The sequence below is a fragment of the Leopardus geoffroyi genome, chromosome E1 (assembly GCF_018350155.1).
Source record: "Leopardus geoffroyi isolate Oge1 chromosome E1, O.geoffroyi_Oge1_pat1.0, whole genome shotgun sequence".
Taxonomy (NCBI): Eukaryota; Metazoa; Chordata; class Mammalia; order Carnivora; family Felidae; genus Leopardus; species Leopardus geoffroyi.
The window spans coordinates 42,408,140-42,426,821 of record NC_059330.1 but is presented as its reverse complement, the minus strand read 5'-3'; the positions used below and the strand labels follow the sequence as shown (position 1 = coordinate 42,426,821).

General features: G+C 53.2%; 1 protein-coding gene across 2 annotated transcripts; it reads right to left on the bottom strand.

Annotated features, from left to right (window-relative positions):
* Window positions 1–2,940: 2,940 nt before the first annotated feature.
* Window positions 2,941–18,402, bottom strand: HROB (homologous recombination factor with OB-fold). 2 transcript variants are annotated; one of them, XM_045489126.1, is made up of 10 exons: window positions 18,156–18,400; window positions 17,128–17,178; window positions 11,675–12,850; window positions 10,168–10,251; window positions 8,559–8,699; window positions 7,858–7,966; window positions 7,585–7,670; window positions 7,113–7,238; window positions 5,636–5,753; window positions 2,941–3,553 (listed from the first exon to the last, which is right to left on the bottom strand). In XM_045489126.1, the coding sequence occupies exons 1-10, from the start codon at window positions 18,156–18,158 to the stop codon at window positions 3,462–3,464; spliced, it is 1,986 nt and encodes a 661-aa protein (XP_045345082.1). In that variant the 5' UTR covers window positions 18,159–18,400; the 3' UTR covers window positions 2,941–3,461. The 2 variants fall into 2 exon arrangements, with proteins under 2 accessions (XP_045345082.1, XP_045345083.1); XM_045489127.1 differs by lacking the exons at window positions 2,941–3,553; window positions 5,636–5,753; window positions 7,113–7,238 and having other exon boundaries at window positions 7,670–7,772; window positions 18,156–18,402.
* Between the last annotated feature and the right edge of the window lie 280 nt (window positions 18,403–18,682).

Below are 18,682 nucleotides of genomic sequence, written 5' to 3'. Positions count from 1 at the left end.
GGGGGGGAAGGGGAGGGTACAAGGGATGCCCCAACCTCGGCTGTCCCAATCCCCAACCTCTCCCAGTGTGCTGGCAGGAGGCCCCTTGGCCCCTCAGGGCCAGCCGAGCCCCACGGCGGCCCGGCCCGGTCCATCTGCGCCAGCGCTGCGGGCTCTCCTGGCCCCTCAGCCCGCAGCGCCTCCTCCCCTCCCTGGCACCGCAGCAGCCCCTGCTCCCTTACCTCTGACTACTTCCTCCCCCTGATCCCTCACACAAAGTCCCAGCGCTGCTTCTCGCACTGTCAGTCACCATCTCAGTGCCCTTAACTCAGACGGGCCCAGCCTCCTGCTGTTCCTTTCTCTGGCCACAATCCCTCTGCTCTGCCACCCAAGTGGAGGGATCTAAAATGGTTCATTTCCTAGCTTGACGGTGTCTGCTGGCTTCCAACAGCTGCCCTCTCCAAAGTGAAGCCCGGTTCCTCGGGCCCGAAGCATCCTCATTGAGGCTCCTCACCCTTCCCTGCCACTCCCCTGCCCCGCGCTCCAGGAGGACTTCACGCGGACTTTGCGAAGGACCTAGCCCAGTGTCCCGTGGACAGAAGTCGGCCATGCTGGGCCAGGGCAGGGCCAGGATTTATTCAGCTGGGTCTCTGCGGCCCAGCAAGGGCCTGGCACACAATAGGTCTGGATGTGGTGTTTAGAAGCGCTTGGCTGGCAGCAGGCTGGCCCCTTATGTGTAGTGCATTGACTGAGGGCCCTTGTTCTCTGCCAGCCCGAACACTCATCTGCCTGCCCAAGTGGGTGGCAGCAGCCTGGGCTGTTTCCGGCACTGCCCTTACCCTGCTGTTCACCCACTCTGGCCCCAGCTTCTTGGTGGTATTCCAGGGTGGGGGATCCCAGAGGAGGAATGACATCATGCGCAGCGAGGTCTTTGGAGATCCTCAGAGAAAGGCGCCTCTATAAATGCGGCTGTGATTAACCCTGTTGGAACCCATTTGGTGTTTTAATTGCCCCGCCAACGGCCTAGCTCAGCACCCACAGCTGGGTTCCCAGGGTTGGGAGCCGATGGGCCGGGTGGGGCCAAGAGGGGCCAAGGTGGGGTAGGTGTCCCCGTCCTTCTGAGGCACACAGTGGTCATGACGTGTAGGGTGAAGGGCTGTGTTGACCTCCTCAGCTCCTCTGCAGCCTTCTTGTCTGTCACGCAGGCCTGAAGGTGCTCTGACCACAACCCAGTCCTCAAAGATACCGTGTGTTGTCTCCTGTCTTTAGCCTTAGCTTCCTGAGGGCAGAAAATGGAGGCTTTTACTCCAACCCCCACACAAACCCCCAGGGAGCCCAGTTCTAGTGGCGGGAACAGTGCCAGGTGACTGGATGCCCACCCTGCCCTCTGGGAGCTGAGCCTGTAGGGTAAGGAAGGACACAAGATTCCAGGATGCCGGTCAGGACTGTGAGCGGTAGAGAGCGGGGCTCAAGGGGACTGAGCGGGGAGTGGTATTGCAGGCCAAGGGGCACGGAGCGGTTTAGGTACCGGATGACCCCCCAGCACAGGTGGGCTGTGTCCCAGATCTGAGCTGCGTCAGCAGGGCTGGGGAATTCGCAGTGGCTAGAAGAGGGAGAAGTGCAGGATCTGTTCAGGTAGGAAGGTTGCTAGCAAATTGGCCCCTTCTGGCTCCTGGGCTTGGAACACAAAAGCCTTTTAGAACAGGGCCCCACAGCAACCAGAAGCCAGCTGAACATGGCGTTCTTAAAGCACTCGCTCACTTCAGCCTTGAGACAGGGATCCAGGGGATCAGCCTTTCTTCGGGAAGAAAGAGATTAGCGCCTTCCCCCAGAGCGGCACCAGACCCACTGGAGGCCTCAGATGCACAGCAGCTTAGGGAAGGCTGAGGCCGACGCAGGGGAGGCTGGCAGTCAGACTAGGGTCTTTAACCCACACCCCCTCAACCACGAGCTGGGGGACGATTCCTTTCTTCCCTTCATTCCAGAGAGGAGAACAAGGTTGGCAACTTGGTATAATCACACCTTGTACACATGCCCCTTGTCCAACTCTGGTCTGAAAGGTAGCACAGCAAAGCTACAGGACAAGGAACTGTTGGACAACACAGTAAAGTAGCGTTGGGTTAGGACCCGACACATAAAACAAATACCCACGAGCCCACACTGATATAAATGTAGGACTGAGTAGGAAATGAGGGAGAATCCCCAATAATCTATACAGACATTCTGCCCTTAGAGAGAGTAGAACAGGACTCCTCATTCCTCAGCATGGGCAACACCTAGTGACTTTCTGCCAAAGAGGACAGTATGAAAAGAGAGAAGAAGAAAATTTACAGTGGAGAACCCTGACAAACGCCTCCTTCAGCCAGGTGGTCGAGGTCAACATCAACCCTTGATGTGTGGTCTTACTTCTGTGGTCTTCCTCCACAAGACATGTAGCCCTAGTCTCATCTTTTTTTTTTTTTTTTTTTTTATGAGACAAATTCCAATAGGGGGCCTCCTGGAATATGCTGGACCCATACTCTTCCAAGCTGTCAAAGTCACAAAAAACAAGGAGAGTCTGCCAGAGCCAGGAGGAGCCTGAGGAGACAGGACAACTGAATGGAATGTGGGGTCAGGGACCAGAAAAAGGACAGCAGGGAAGCTGTAAATCTGAAGCAAGCACGAAGCCCAGTTAATAATCATCATGTACGGATACCGGTTCTTTGGTTGTAAGAAGTGTCCACGCTAACGTAAGATGCCGACAGGGAAACTGGGTGTGGGATACACAGGAACTCCCTGTATTATCTTTGCGACAATTCTGTAAATCTCAAACTGTCTAGAAGAAAAGTTTATGAAGAAAGAGACAGAGAGAGACAGAGAGAGAAGGAAAACGAGCGGCTTGGCTCCGCCCTGGTCAAAGCCCCTCCGGCAGGACAGACAAGACCAGGAGCAGCGAGGGTGGAGGGGAGAGGGAGGCGGGCAGAACAGGCAGCTGCTTTATTTCAGAACAAGACACCACAGCCACACCCCTGCCCCCCACACCTGGGAACCTTGGGCACGGGTGAGCTGGGCAGCCACAGGTCTCAAGAGACAAAGCAGAGGGAAGTCTGAGTGTGTTCCTTCCCTGACTGGAGGGACGGCCGCCACTGCTGTGGTGTGGCTCCTCAGGTGTTCAGGGGATAGGGAGTAAGGAGCTCAGGGGCCCCCAAAGTCAAGGTGAGGCAGGAGAGTGCCACACCTTCCCTGATGGCAGAAGGAACGGATGCACCCAAGGGCTTGGAGGACAGAGGAGCAGAAGGGCCACCCCAGGGCTGAGTTCCGGTATGAGTGACAGCAGCGGAGAGTCCGAGGGACAAGGGCGTTCCCAGGGAAAGCATCCAGGGTGGGGGCGGCCATAAAAGTCCTCAGCTGTGTTTATTCCCCAGTCGTGCCAGGCCTCCTCTCTCCCGGGGACCCGATCAGACACAACCGGGGCCTTGCTTGGGTGCTGAGAGGCTGCCTGCTCACGGTGGGTGCCTTGCCTCGGGGCAGTCCCAACTGCTGGTCCCACAGAAAAAGTCCTCGGGGAGCTCACTCAGGAGTCCATCTAGGTCATCTGCAGGGGGAGATGGAGAGGGTAGGCAGACTTAGTGTCAGCGTTAGGGTTCCACGTGACTCAGGTCCAAAGCTCCTGCCCTTCAGGGAGGCCTGGACCAGGCCACACAGTTGGGCAGTGGTGACCGCACTAATGGGCCCGAGGCCGGCCTGACTCCCACCTTCCCTCTGCTTCCCACACACACACACAAGGGGTACGGACAAAATGCCTGGGCCGTTCTGTCAAGAAAGACGCTTTGCCTGGGCCTCAGTAGTTCCTCTCTTTCCATCCAGAGTGCTTGAGCAGACAGACATTCTCTGGTGCTACCCTCTCATTGGCCAGAGGGAGAAAAAAGGCGGGGAAAGCCCTTTGAGGTGTTCAGAATCACGGCATTCCCTAATCTGGTTTCTCACCTCAAGAGCGTGAGACAACATCATCCCCTTCCCCAAAGGGCATTCAGGGGCGTTTGGAATGAAAGTAACTGGCCCTGACTGTAGTTCTCAGACGGGTGCTTGTGTCTGAGAAGTTGGAAATGGAGCTTGGTACTGTTACTGCTGACACAGCAGCTAACACATACTGAGCGTGTGCTGTACCGGGTGCGGGGCCGCACCCGCCGTACTCACCCCTTCCTTCCAGTCCTCACAGTATACTTCACGGGGCAGTTCATGGTGCTTCCTGTTAGAATCCCCACTTTATCTGAGAGAACCGAGTTCAAAGAGGTCAAACGGCCTGCCCGTGGTGAGCCTACTCAAGCTCCATCCCATGCCAGCGCCACGGCTTCCAGCTAGAAAACTCCCGCGCCACGGACGGGATCAGGCCGCCCGTGGAGTAAGTCGGGCTGGAAACTACCCCTGCAGAGGCGAGTCTGGTCTGGCTCAGGGCACGTGATAAACATGGCTGCTGGAAGGATAGAAGCCTGTTTGGGGGCATTCAGAATTTGATTAAGGTGACCAGCCCTGTACTCGGGGAAGTGGGACTGAAATTTGTAACAAAAAAAGGTGCCCCTCACTAGCTACATTAGGACGGTTCGGGGAAACTCTACATTTAATGAAGGGGAAATGAGTAATCAGTGAGGGCCAGGAAACTGGGAATCAGAGTAAGAATGAGTATTGGCGTCTCCAGGCCCTGTCCAGCCACCACAAGTAGTTGTCCGCTCGGCATGTCTGTCCCTACAGCGGAGATGTGACACCAGCCACAATATCGTACAGGCAAGTCTCCTCAGTCTCACTCCCTGACCCCTGGCGACCTTCTGAGGATGGTTTGGCTTGTCAGCAAGCTTACTTACAAGGACATTCCAGAGAAGATTCCAGCATAAGGAGTACCTTCTCATAGGCTATAAGTAAATGGGCTCTGTGGTTTATCCGTTGGTCTAACGCGAAATTGGTTCATGTGAGACACTTAAAGATTTATTTATTTATTTAAGTAACCTCTACACCCGGTGTGGGGCTTGAACTCACAACCCTGAGATCAAGAGTCGTACACTGTTCTGACTGAGCTAGTCAGGCACCCCTAACGCGAGACACTTACCCATAATCTCAATGAACTGTGAGGCCAGACAGGGTTGGATTTATGGAATCGAAAAGCTAAGGCGCAGACTTGGATTGTGCTAGCTTCATCTGGGGGATGCTGCCCCCCGAGGAACAAGCTGGCTGTACCCTAACCCAGTATTTGGGCCTCTCGGGTCTGTGTCCTGGTCCCACACGGACGTGTGAGTCCTCAGCACCGCCTGCAGGGCCTCTGAGCTTGGTCAGGATACGGAAATCTGCCTCTGGGGTCTGGCCATCAGCCCATGGAAGACTCAAGCTGTGGCAGAAGGACGGTGCCGGTTCATCTCCTCCTTGTGGCTAAAAGCACACGGCTTGGAAATGGGGGAGACCTGTGGCTCACGCTGTATCTGCTTTATGTGGCCCCTATCACACTGGTAGTTAGTTCGGGGCCTGCAGCCTGGCCAGAAAAGACACCACATCCGATTTCTGTAAGGTTGCGTAAGACCCAAAGATTCACAGGAGGAGGAGAAAGATGCAGCCAGGTTCTTCTGGCTGTGCTATTCAAGAGGAAATAGAAGGAGAACCTCTTTTGCTCCTGGGGAGCTGACTGCCTTACCTGCTTCTGGGAGTTCTTCCTCAGGGGATGGCCCTGCTTCTGCATCGTGCGCTGTTCTGAGGCCTCTTCCAGACTTCGCAGTCTCATGGTGGAGGCTGCCAGGGAAGCTCCCTGGGTCCTGGGGACAGACAGCCTGGTTACCAAAGCCTGTGTTCTGGATACCCCTCTGGACAATTCCACATCCACCCAGACGACCTCAATGGAATAGGTGGGGGTTCAGGAAAAACAATAGAGGAGTGTGGCAGGGGCCAGTCACCCAGGGGAGGGAGATAAAAATACCCAACACCCAAAACAGCAGGTAATTAAAAAAACAAAACACTTTTTGGGCACTCTTCTTTCCTAATTTTGTTGGCATCTGGTGCTTTAGGAAATCTATATATAGTTGGAGCAGAGAGTGAAGAAGCCATTCAAAAATATGCTGAGGAGTTAGCCTGGGATTAAAAAGCTTTTAATAATCCCCACACTAGCTGATATATGAGCAGGTAGTGGAAATTAGTAATTAAACTGTTAACTACGGTTAGCCCTAGGGGATGGCAGCGGAGAAGAGTGAGTTACAAGCTTTGCTTTATTCTCTGTACCATTTCGATTTTTGTCAAGGAGTATGGATATCTTGAAACTTAAAAGAAAAAGAAAGATGATCTTTTGGAAGCAGGGTGATTTTGAGAAAACGTGGAAGGTTAAGGGGAAAGATAAGAGAAATGGAAGTAGGCCATTAGAGCCAAGGGTGGAGCGTGAGCAGAAGTCATCAGGTCTAACCCTTCACTTCAGAGATGAAGCAACAGCAGGGGCGGGGACAGGACTTGCCCAAGGTCACGTTACAAATTACCAGCAGAGTGGGGACATGACCCAGGTCTCCTGACCTCCAGGCTGGGCCATGATAACAACCCAGGATCCCGGGAAGTGTAGAAGTGGCCACAGAGGGACACTATGTGCCAAGTCAAGGCCAGGCTCTGCACTCTTAGCCTGGAGTGGAGCTGCCTGGAACCCTGGGCTCCTTTAGTTCCCAAGGGGGGTGTCCCCACCTGGGTTCTGTGTGGGTGCCGCCTCACCTAGCATAGGTGGGGGCCAGGAGGGAAGATGCAGGCTAAGTGCCGGCTCACCCGACAGTCTGTATGTAGCTCACTGTTCTCTGCCACCTGTAGCAGATCTGAGCCTCCGTCACTTACTGAGGGCCACACCCTCTGGGGGACGCACAACTTGCTTAGTTCTCAAGTGACTCCTATCCTCTCCAGTGCTCAAGCCTGCCATCAGATCACGATCCCCAAGAAGCCAGCTGCTCTAGGTCCTGTTACTGTGCCATCTGGCAGGCGGCTGGACCAGGAACAGAAGGAGATGACCCTGTCCCCAAAGGCATCTCTTCACCTCAGGGCAACTGCCCCCTTCACACTCTGCTCCCCAGGGTGAAGGAGGGGAAGACACCAGAATATACAGGCAGAAAGCGGATCTCCCGGGCCCCGTTCCATCCCGCTCCTCTTACCTTGGGGAAGGGCGGAGATGGCTTGAGGAAGTTCCCATCCCCAGAATCTGGGCCGTAAATATGGACCAGGTTGTTGGGCGTCACGTTGAGGTAGTGATTTCGGAGCGAAGGAGAAAACACTCCAACCTGGGGTCGAGGAAGGGGAAGGTCAGTGCCCTGACGGGGCGCTAAGATACTGTCCCATGCCACCTGGTCCCCGCCTGCCTCTCCCTCTCTGGCTTCTGCACCAGGCTCACCCAAACCGCTCCTGCCCCTGCCCTGCAGAAGCACATACCACACCCTCCTCTCCACACAACACAACCCCCCCCCCCCCATCCCCATCTGCCCCACAGAATAGCAGGCGGGGTCTAGCACCAGCCCAACCATTCCTGGCCTGGGGACTGGGGAGGGAAGGGAGCCAGACGGACAACTCAGGGGCCTTCTCCAGGGTTGGGAGGGTTGGAGAGGAGGTCCCCATTTGGAGCCCCCATACCTGCTTCAGCAGCAACACTGAGCCAGGCTTCAGCTCACTCTGCCGGGCCTCGAGCAGCAACCTGTGCACCGTGCCCTGCATCTCTCCTGCAAATACCGCGCGGCCCATCAGTCTGGGTCAAGGACAGCACAGTGACTGGTTTGGGCCCTGGCTGGGAAGTGGGCTGCTCACTGCCTCAATTTTCCCATCTGCAAATGAAGAGGGTGACTCCTCCTCATCTCCTGAACTCCACGAAGGCCACTCATCAGACACCCCCAGGACCTAACTTCTCACCCGTGGGGTCCTTGAAAACCACACTGGCGTCCATCGTGCTCCGACTCAGGGACTTGATCATCACTGCCATGTTGGGGACCTTGTTCCTGGGAAGCTGCCTCAGGGCTGCCTGGTTACAAGGAGAGGCATTTGCTGAGCAAGCCACATCCCACCTGTAAGGTTCCCAAGTGCACCAGGGCAACCAGAGGGGAGGAGGAGGGGAGGAGAGTACAGGTGTGGTGATGCTCTTTTTGTGGGGGGCAAAAGGGCCGTCTGAAGGACCCATCCTGTCTCTCTCTAGCAGACCCGAAGCTGGCAGGTCCTTTCTGCCCCCTGCTTCCTTTCTCCGGCATATATGTATTTATAGAGAGCTACATCACAGCAGGCCACGAGAATGTGTCTGCATATGACACCTGACCTCTAGGGAGCTCGAAGGGTAACAGTGTGCTTACCCCCGCCTCATCCAAGGCCTGGATGTGCAGAGACATAGCCATAACCCACTTTCTGCTCCCACCTGTGCCTGATACTGTCGATGCTAGTGAAATGCTAGGTGAGCGGAAGATGACACAACCAAAAGGGACTCCGTGCTGCTGCTCAGAGACAGGCCCTGGGGTAAGAGGGAGCAAACAGACAGCCCCTTTCCTAAGGTGGAATAGGACAGCAGGTTGGTAGGAAGGGTAAAAACGGTCTTTCTTGCACATCTCAGCACCCAGGACCCTTACCTTCCGCAGCACCATGACGATGCTATAGGTACAGAGAAAGCAGGTGGGGTCTCTCTCCTCCAGGCCCAGAGCAGATTTCATGGCCAGCCAGGGCCCTCGCCCAAAATCCTCCTCCACCGACGCCTGGGAACTAGTAACAATCTGGCACCACAGAGCAGAGGGGGAGCCTGTGTTAATGGACCCACCTTGCTACAGACCTTGACCGAGACAGGATGGAGGGGTGGGAGGGAAGGGCACATTCCCTGCAACATGGTAGGCACAGTCTCTGCTTTCGCTTATCCTCTAGGTCTCAGAATGGTACGTGAGATCTGGTTGCACAGCACATCTTTCATTTAACAGCAATAGCAAAGGTGCTCCTTGTTTATTTCATTTCATTTTAGGGCACCTGGGTGGCTCAGTCGTTAAGCATCTGACTTCGACTCAGGTCGTGATCTCACGGTTCATGAGTTTGAGTCCCACATTGGGTGAGCACAAGCCCCGCTTCGGGTGAGCCCCACTCTCTCTCTCACCCCTCTTTCTCTCTCTCCCTCTGCCCCTCCTGGGATCCTCTCTCTCTCTCTCTCTCTCTCTCTCTTTGTCCCTCACTCACTTGCACCCTCTCTCTCAAAAATTTTTTTTAAATTTTAAGTCAGTTCCTGACTTTAGTTGTCCCGAAGCAAAAGATGGTCTATCCATGCTTGTCTCTTGTGTAACAGCCTCGAAAAGTCTTAGGGCCAGGGAGCCCCCACTTACATTGATAGGCTTTCATAGTGACTTAAGTCATTTCGAAACAGTCATATTTTATTTGGGATGCCTCTGGCTTAACTATTAACCTTCTTATATTAAAAAATGCTCATATTAAAAAACGCCTGGGTGGCTCAGTCGGTTAAGCGTCTGGCTTCGGCTCAGGTCATGATCTCGTGGTTCATGGGTTCGAGCCCCGGGTTGGGCTCTGCGCTGACACCTCGGAGCCTGGAGCCTGCTTCAGATTCTGTGTCTCCCTCTCTCTTTACCCTCCCCTGCCTGCACTCTGTGTCCTCTCTGAAAAATAAACGTTAAAAAGAAAAAAAAAAATGCTTTGAACCCAGAGGAGTATTTGCTGCTTTGGACCTGAAGCGGACTGATAGATCTGTGGAACTACAGCAAAGAGAAAAACTGCTAGAGAATTAAAAGCAAAAGTGGGTGTGAGGGCAGAGTAGGTCAACGAGAATCCCAGTGAGGAGGAAGGATGGGTCTCCCCCACCAAAAAGAAATCCACTGGAGGCAAGATGAAGGCAGATCGTTCCCCACTCAATTCTCAGAAACCTGAGAGGAGGGGTTCCTGAGATACGATTGCCTAATACCCATTATGCTCCCCTCCCCTGAGGAAAGACGGGAGTTAGCTGGGCCTTTCTTTCTTAGAGGAGTAGGGAAGACTGGACCCCTGGCCTCGGTCAGCATCAGGACAGGCTTCACTTTGTGCCAGGAGAATCGCCACTTTCCCAAACGGCCTTCGCCACGTGCCCTTTGGTGCGTCACCGCGGGGAGGCCTAGCAGCATAGACTCTGCTTCTCAACTCCTAAAACGTGCAGGGATGTCCCTCACTCTTAAATGATGCCCCGGAAGTGAATATCCGCAGGGAACCAGTTACCTCGGCCCGGAATTTAGCCAGGGCACCATGAGTCGGAGTCTGGGGTGTGGAAACCATGATCTCCTCCAGATTTTTCCCACTGTGCTGCAAGGGGAGAGAGAAGAAGAAGGCGAGAGTGAGCTCAGCAGCTGTTATTTACAAGTTGCAGCTTCTTGTCTGGGTTACATAATGAGTTCAGGAAACTATCAGGGACAATTAACACATATTACGTCTCTCCTAACGAAGTCTCAGGAGCCTCGTTGGCAGCTCAAAAAAAGATGCTTTGGGGACTGTTTTGGGAATGTGAGGGAGCTGGAGCTGGCCCAGGAACAAAACCCAGGGCTTCCTGAAGGAGGCAATGACCCGGATAGAGAGGCCTGGGCTAGGCAAAGGGGCAGCTTTCCCCAAATCCCTTCTCAGGGACCGAACCCTTCCCTGCAGAGATCTAGCCCAGGAGGAAGGTAGATGGCCTCCTTGGATTTCCCTTAAAGTGCCAGCGAAGAGCAAGGAACAGGCAGAAATTATCTGAACCGCCCTAAAACGTGAGAAAAGGAGTACACCAATCACCACCAGATCAGACCCGCAGAATCCCGTTATCTGGGATCTGATCCAAGATGCTTTGACGGATACTGTCCCTCCACCACCGCTGAAATTCAAACTCTCGGCACAGCCCGGCTTCCCCACACCGACCCCGCACACCAGCCGCAGTGAGCTGTTCTCTGCACCTCTGATGGCATCTTGCTCTTACGCCGCTGTGCCTTCGCACACGCTCTTCCCGGTCTTGCCACCGCTGACATGCCTCCCGGAGCACAGCCTTCCTATACACACCTGTTAACCTCCTAGCCATCCCTCCAAAGCCCACTCGGTAAGCATAAGGAGTCCAGTGTCTCCTCTGCACCTAGGGAATGACCTCTACTCACACTATGCATTTTATGTCTAATCGCTCGTTCGCGTCTGCTTCTTCCACTGCGCTGGAACTACTTCTGTTTTAACCTCTGCATTCCCAGTTCCAAGCGAACTGACCAACACATACAAGTCCTTAGGAAACAGACGTGAATGAATCTGCCTTGCCTTAGTGCTAGCAAACAGTAGGTGCTCAACAGAAGAATAAAAGTCGTGAGGTTCTCAGAGCCAAAGCACGTCTCTCGCCTGTGGTTTTTCAAGCACTTGATTCTTTCTTCCCACTTTTTTTGACTTCTTCTACCACTTGGAAAGCCCCCTCTCTGGGGTGCCTGCGTGGCTCAGTTGGTTAAATATCCGACTTCGGATCAGGTCATAATCTCGCGGTTTGTGGATTCGAGGCCCGCGTCAGGTTCTGTGCTGACAGATCCGAGCCAGGATCCTGCTTCGGATTCTGTGTCTCCCTCTCTCTCAAATAAAATAAACATTAAAAAAAACAAAACAGCCCTCTCTCTGCACTTTCTCCTTCCCTCCCTCCCCCAGGAGTGAAGATATTCTGGGACCAGATTCTCCCCCTTGTCCCCGCAACGTCCTGGACCCCTTCTGCCAACGAGAAGCCGTCACTCACCTGGTGGGGCAGGATCCCTGCGGGGCCGGGGAAGCGGCGGGTTTTGGTGCGGGCGGGTCGCTGGGGTGTCCGGTTGGCAGCAGTGACCAGCTGCACCAGGTGGTTGGTGACTATGGGTGGCTGGAGAACTGCTTGGGGAACCAGGGAGGAATGGGGGCTCTTTGGGGTGCCGGCAGGACACTTGACGGAAGCCGCTGGAGCTCGGGGTTGTAAGGGGCTCCGAGGAAATAACGCAGAGATAGTCCTCGAGGGAGTAGAACAGATCGAGTTGGGAGTTCGTGGTCCAGGAAGGTGAGATTTGCCACGCAAGCAGGCATTTGGACGTTGGAATGACTGACCAGGGAAAGGACTTTGCAGGCTGCTCTGAACAGGCCGGCCAGCAGCTTGGAGAGGCTGTGCCGCTCGAAGAGCGGGCCCCTGAGGGCAGGCTTCCGAGTGGGGTTGCTGAGCAGGAACTGTTGAGGCAGTTGGGGTAGGAAGGTTGCTCACGGCACCGGGTCTCAGGTGGGGCTGTGCAGTCCTACAGTGGACCCCAGGTGCTGGGGGCTCATCGTCGGCTGACATGACACTCGTTATGTGGGAGGCAGGCGTGGGCCCCTTTTGGCAAGACCTGCTCAGCTCAGCTACGCGAGCCTTTTTAGCCAAAGCTAAGTCCTCCTGCTGCCAGGTGGGCGGGATTCCCGTGGCCTCACTGCTGATTCCAAGTTCCAGCTCCACGCCAGGCCCCTCCAGCTCCATGCTTGCCAGGACCTTATCAAATTCATCTTGTTCAGGCCCCTCAAAGCCACTAATCACCTGCTGTTGGCTCTCAAAGGTGAGCAGGGGGCGGGAGGCTGATGTCTGGGGTCTCGCTGGCTCTTTGAGCACTTCTGGCAGGGTCCCTCGTCTCTGATGGCCAGTCCAGCTGCCAGAAGTCGAGACAGGCCTTAGGGGGGCTGTTCCTATGGAAGGCGGGTCCCTGATGGCCCTGGGCATGCTGGAGGTAGGAAGGCGGAGTCCCAGGGCTGACGGGCCCAAAGCCTCTGAGGGAGCAGTGGGGCATGACGGCAGCTGCCCAGAAGACTGTGCCGGCACGGTCTCCTGTGGCCTAGAAGAGACAGGTCTCAGGCATCCAGCATTCAAAGGCCGTGAGCCAGCAAACTCGTTCTCTGCATCCTCCACAGCAGATAAAAAATCCTACAAAGAAGCAGAGATAGTGGGTCTTGGCATCTGGAAATCAAGAAACACACTCTGTCTCTCTTTTTTTTAACGTTTATTTATTTATTTTTGAGAGAGAGAGAGAGAGAGAGAGAGAGACAGAGAGCACACACCCACACATACAAGTGGGGGGTGGGACAGACAGAGAGGGAGACAAGAGAATCCCAAGCAGGCTCCGTGCTGTCAGCACAGAGCCCAACACAGGGCTTGAACTCATGAACTGTGAAACTGAGCCAAAAATATGAGCTGGACACTCAACCGACTGAGCCACCCAGGTGCCCCAAAGGAACAGTCTTGCTCTTACTTTCATGCATGTGGTGTGTATATAAGCACAGATATATGCAAGTGAGAAACCAAGCCATGAAGGACAATGGTGGAGTCTCTCACCATCTTTGACCTTGTCTATGAGCCCACTTCCAGACTTTTTTTTTTTTAAGATTTTATTTCTAAGTAATCTCTATATCCAACGTGGGGCTCGAATTTACAACCTAGAGATCGAGTCCCATGCTCCACAGGGGCGCCTCGTGGCTCAGTCGGTTAAGCATCTGACTTCAGCCCAGGTCATGATCTCACAGGTTGTGAGTTTGAGCCCCGTGTCAGGCTCTGTGCTGACAGCTCAGAGCCTGGAGCCTGCTTCAGATTCTAGGTCTTCCTCTCTCTCTGTGCCCCTCCCCTGCTCATGCACTGTCTCTCTCTCCTTCAAAAATAAATAAATGTTAGAAAAAAAAAAAAAAAAAGAGTCTCATGTTCCACCCACTGAGCCAGCCAGGTGCCCCAGAATGTTTCCGGTAGAAGCCTGGAGGTGGTGGGATGCCTGGCTAGCTCAGTCAGTGGAGCATGGGACTCTAGATCTCAGGGTTGTAAGTTCGAGCCCCACGTTGGGTATAGAGATTACTTAAAAATAAAATCTTTAAAAAAAAAAAAAAAGGAAATAAGGAAAGAAAGAAACATTCTTTTTTTTAACGTTTATTTATTTTTGAGACAGAGAGAGACAGAGCATGAATGGGGTAGGGGCAGAGAGAGAGACACAGAATCTGAAACAGGCTCCAGGCTCCGAGCTGTCAGCACAGAGCTCGACGCGGGGCTCGAACTCACAGACCGCGAGATCATGACCTGAGCCGAAGTCGGCCGCTTAACCGACTGAGCCACCCAGGCGCACCAAGAAAGAAACATTCTAAGGCTAAGTCTTCAGGTAGCTTCTCTCGGGGGACAGGGAAGCGGTGGCAGTCAGGGGAGTGGCAGGAGAAGCAAACATACCAGGGCACAAAGGAATCCAATCACCCAAGGCCACACACCCATCTCAAGAAAACAAGCTTTCTGGTGTCCAGCCTGTGCAACAGGGGTCTATCCAGCTGGTCATGCTGCCTGTTCTCAACGCACTCCTCCCCCCTCCTCCACCACACACACACACACACACACACACACACACACACACACAGCCTTCACTAAGCCAGAGGCCTTGGATCCAGCAAGATAGGCAGAAGTTAAATATAGCTTTTCAGGCAAGTTAAATTAAGTATGGATTCCAGTTGGGAAGCAAGGTGAGATTGACACCTTCGAGAGCAACAGACCTGTTCTGAGGGTGTTTTTGAGTTAGAACTGCTGATTTAACTGACAGGAAGGTCCCCTCCACCCCCAACCCGTCCTGCTGCACTGGAGTGTCTGGGCCAGAGAAAGGTTTTTCCTGGCTTTGTGTATTACCGGGGGTGTAGCATACTCTAGCAGGACTATCATGGGATTTAGCAATAATAACAATATTAGAATTACAGCAGCAATAAAATCCTGATGATCCTGGAGGTTGACAGATCCCTTTTCTCCTAAAGAGCTCACTCACAGGGGTGCCTGGGTGGCTCAGTCGGTTGAGTTTCCGACTCTGGCTGGCTGAGGTCATGATCTCGCGTCTGTGAGTTTGAGCCCCGCGTCGGGCTCTGTGCTGACAGCTCTGAGCCTGGAGCCCGCTTTGGATTCTGTGTCTCTCCCTCTGTCCCACCCCACCCTCAAGCTCTGTCTCTCTCTCTCTCAAAATAAATAAATAAACATTAAAAAAAAAAAAAAAGAGCTCACTCTCAGACATGATGTCATCTGCCTTGGGAAGGGGGAAAGGGACTGGCCATGGAACAGAAACTTGAACTGTCAGAGTCCTTCACTCTTTTTTTTTTTTTTTTAAGTAATCTCTATGCCCAATGTAGGACTTGAACTCACGACCCCAAGATCAAGAGTCACGTGCTCTACCCACTGAGCTGGCCAGGCACCCCACAGACCTTCATTCTTTTAAAAAAAAAAACTTTTTTTAATGTTTATTTACTTCTGAGGCAGAGAGAGCCAGAGCATGAGTGGGGAAGGGGTGGAGAGGGAGGGAGACACAGAATCAGAATCAGAAGCAGGCTCCAGGCTCTGAGCTGTCAGCATAGAGCCTGATGAGGGGCTCGAACTCATGGACCGTGAGTCATGAGACCTGAACCGAAGTCAGTCGCTTCGTGACTGAGCCACCCGGGTGTCCTGAGACCTTCATCCTTAATCCCATTGCTGGCCCAGCCGTCCTACCATCACCTGGTAAGAACCAAGTGGGGCACTTAGCCACTTTTGCAGCCTGTAAATACACATCTACAAAGCTGAAAGACAAGGACAAGGACGCATCTCCTCGACAAAGCGGGCAATTTTGAATTTTTTTAAAAACCGCATTAAAGTCTCCAAGTGATAACAAAAACATGTAACAATCTGAAACCATGCCAGGTGCCAGGGACCATGTAAACATTTTACCAGAATTCTTGCAATGAATTTTCACAATGGCCCTAATAGATATTATTATTCCTGTTTTATGGATTCAGAAATGGAGACTCAGAGAAGTTAAGTACCTTCACAGAATCAGGATTAGAACTCAGACGTGCCCCTATCATTATGTCTTAGGGCTTCTGTGAATGAGCAAAGCCAGAGACTGATTTTTAAGGGGTCTGAGGAAGTTCTGTTTTCCCTTTCAAACTTCAGGTTCCAAAAGCCTCAAAAGAACTGTGAAAAGGACTGTGGGGCCCCTGGTGCAGCATTCATCACCATACTAGGTACAAACTGGGCATCTGGACAAATTCTAAATGTGATTTTTATTTTATTTACTAAACATGATTAAAAAAAATTTTTTTAATGTTTATTTTTGAGAGAGAGAGGCAGAGCATGAGCAGGGGAGGGGCAGAGAGAGAGACACAGAATCTGAAGCAGGCTCCAGGCTCTGAGCTGTCAGCACAGAGCTTGATGTGGGGCTTGAACCCACGAACCTGTAAGATCATGACCTGAGCTGGAGTCAGATGCTCAACTGACTGAGCGCCCCATTCCTAAACATAATTTTTAAAGTACAGAGCTGGGAGACAAAAAATAGGCTGGAATGGCTTGTTGCCGATAAAGTAAAGCAATTCTACTCTATAAATGCAGCTTAAGAGTTTCCATATATGTAGACTGGAATCAGGAGGCGAGGACCTCACCCGGATTGTTGGTGCTGTATTCTTAAGCAGGTTAATTTACCTATTTGGGTTTTACTCACTTCAATCCTACCTCTTTCTGAAAAGGATTTCAGGTAGCAATTTTGGGCCTCCCAGAGGAAACTATATCCATTGGATCTGAGCAGAAAGAGAGCTGTGGGGATGGCTAGCTTATTCAGTGATCTCTGACTATAGAAATAGCCCCAGATTAGAAATAGCCCTGCCTGGGCCCATCCCTAGAAGTCCTGGTTTAATTGGTATGTGTTAGGGCCTCAGCAGGGGTGATTCTAATGTGCTGGCTTCCGATCCAGTCTAATCCCTCATCTTCTGAGAAAGAGGGAAGGGAAGAGCCTTTGGAGCAAAAGAATATCCCTCATACTGTAGAAAACAGAAGGCCAGAGAATGAAGTAATTTTCCCTGGCTCACATAGCCACTTGGCGACCGACCTCAGGCCTCCCGTCATCCAGTCACTGTGTTGTCTCTGGCTCTCCATAAACTTTCTTTCCCACCTCAAGTCTGTCATCGTAAAGGTGAATCGAATCATCCACATAATATAGCTTCCAGGCCAGGGCCCTTACCATTTAGGCACCTCACGTCTCTGGCTTTGTGTTTCTAAAACGGTTAAGTAGGCTGTTTACATGTCTCATGTTTTCTCAGCCTCTCACAGACACAAAAGCTATACATGTCAAAAGAAAGGAGGCTGGGGCAGGCTGCTTCGAAATGTTCTGAGTCTGGGTGTTTACAACTCAAGACCTCGTCTGCTATCTCTGATCACCAACACTTCCTTACCTCATCTTCAAACTCCTCTTCCACAGTAAACAGCTTCTGCAAACTGCATGCCTGAGAGGAAAACAAAGCAATTGAGGTTGGAGGAGAAATTCTGCTTGCAAGTACATTCTGTCCTCACTACGCTTCTTTCCAATTCTAACACGACCACCAGGTGTACTGTTCTTTATTTTTCTTTATTTTTTATTTTTTTGCTAGTGCTGAGGGAGGAATAAAGGATGAGGAGGGGAGAGATGGGATTTACTTAAAGGCTTGGATGATTTAGAATCCCTTCTTGTAAAATAATCCACGCAGATCCAGCTGCATTAGCCCTGGGAGAGGGGGGAGGAGGCAAGAGGAAGGCTGCCAGAGGGAACCTGGGTCATTCTTTGGACTCCGCGCTGTGCACATGGGCTTAAGGATTTTGCAACATCCCAAAGACCTGGCCTGGGGAACCCATGTCAAATAAGAGAGAGGCCACCATAAATCCAAGCATGCCCAGCAGTGCTAGTGGCCTTGTTTCTGAAAGCCAAACCAATGGTTTCCTTCTCTCTAATCCCATGCCCCAAAGCCAGCGTCCCAGGAGGGTAGGATGTCCCAGTCCACGGTTCCTTCTTTCTAGGCAGCAGGGCTACTGTGGCCAGCTCTTAGACTGGCGTCGAACTCCAGAGCAGAGGGCTGTGCCTAAACCCCGGTTGCCAAAAGAGCAAGGGCTACAGTTAGGCACCCCCACCCCCAAGCGTCCAAGGATCAGAGTGTCCGGGTTAGGGGGAGGGGGTGGGGGCTCTGGAGGCGTGACATTTGAACCAACCGGGGAGGATGACCAGGAGTTCTCCAAGAAGAGATGGAAGGCAACAGGAGGGAAACTGAGGCCCAGAGGGAGGTAGGTGTGTGGCGAGGACCTTCCCAAGGGTCTCCGAGCAAGCACTGACTAGAACCTAGGTCTCCCGAAGCCACCAAGCTCTGACCCAAACCCTAGCCGGCCTTGCAGCTAGCACGAGAGAAGGGCTGGAAGCCGGAAGGCAGTTCTGCGGACTCGGGCGCGGCATTACCATGGCGACGGCCGGCGGGCTCCGGCGAGGGGGGTGGCCGGGAAGCCCCCGACTCGAGGGGTCGCCGGGGCCTCGGTCTTGGTTGCGGTGGGAGCGTCGGAGTCCGGGCCGCACGGTCTCTGAGGCGAGGTCGGAGAAAGGCTACTCAGCGACCCCGGCGGGGGCCGACAAACCCGGGAAGCCGAGCACCAGCGCCCGAGGCCACTTTCGAAGCGGCCGCGGCTCCCGAGTCTCCGCCCTCTTAAAGGGGCTGGCCTATTTCTATCCCGCCGACACAAAGGCCCTTCCTCCGTCAGTCTTCCGCCTCGGCCTTAAAGGGAAATGAATGGGCTCTCGGTCGCCCCCCAGCGGCCCCTCGGGTCAGGTCGGCGGCTTCAACAGGAGTTCTGGGAGAGCAGGCTGGGAATCCTGGGTCCCCAGTGCCGCCCACACCCTCCTCTCTAGAGTTAAGCACACCAGGGACCTGGCACTAGAGCGTGAGTCTCATTCACATCAGAATCCGCCCCATTGGTCTGTCTATCCATTCA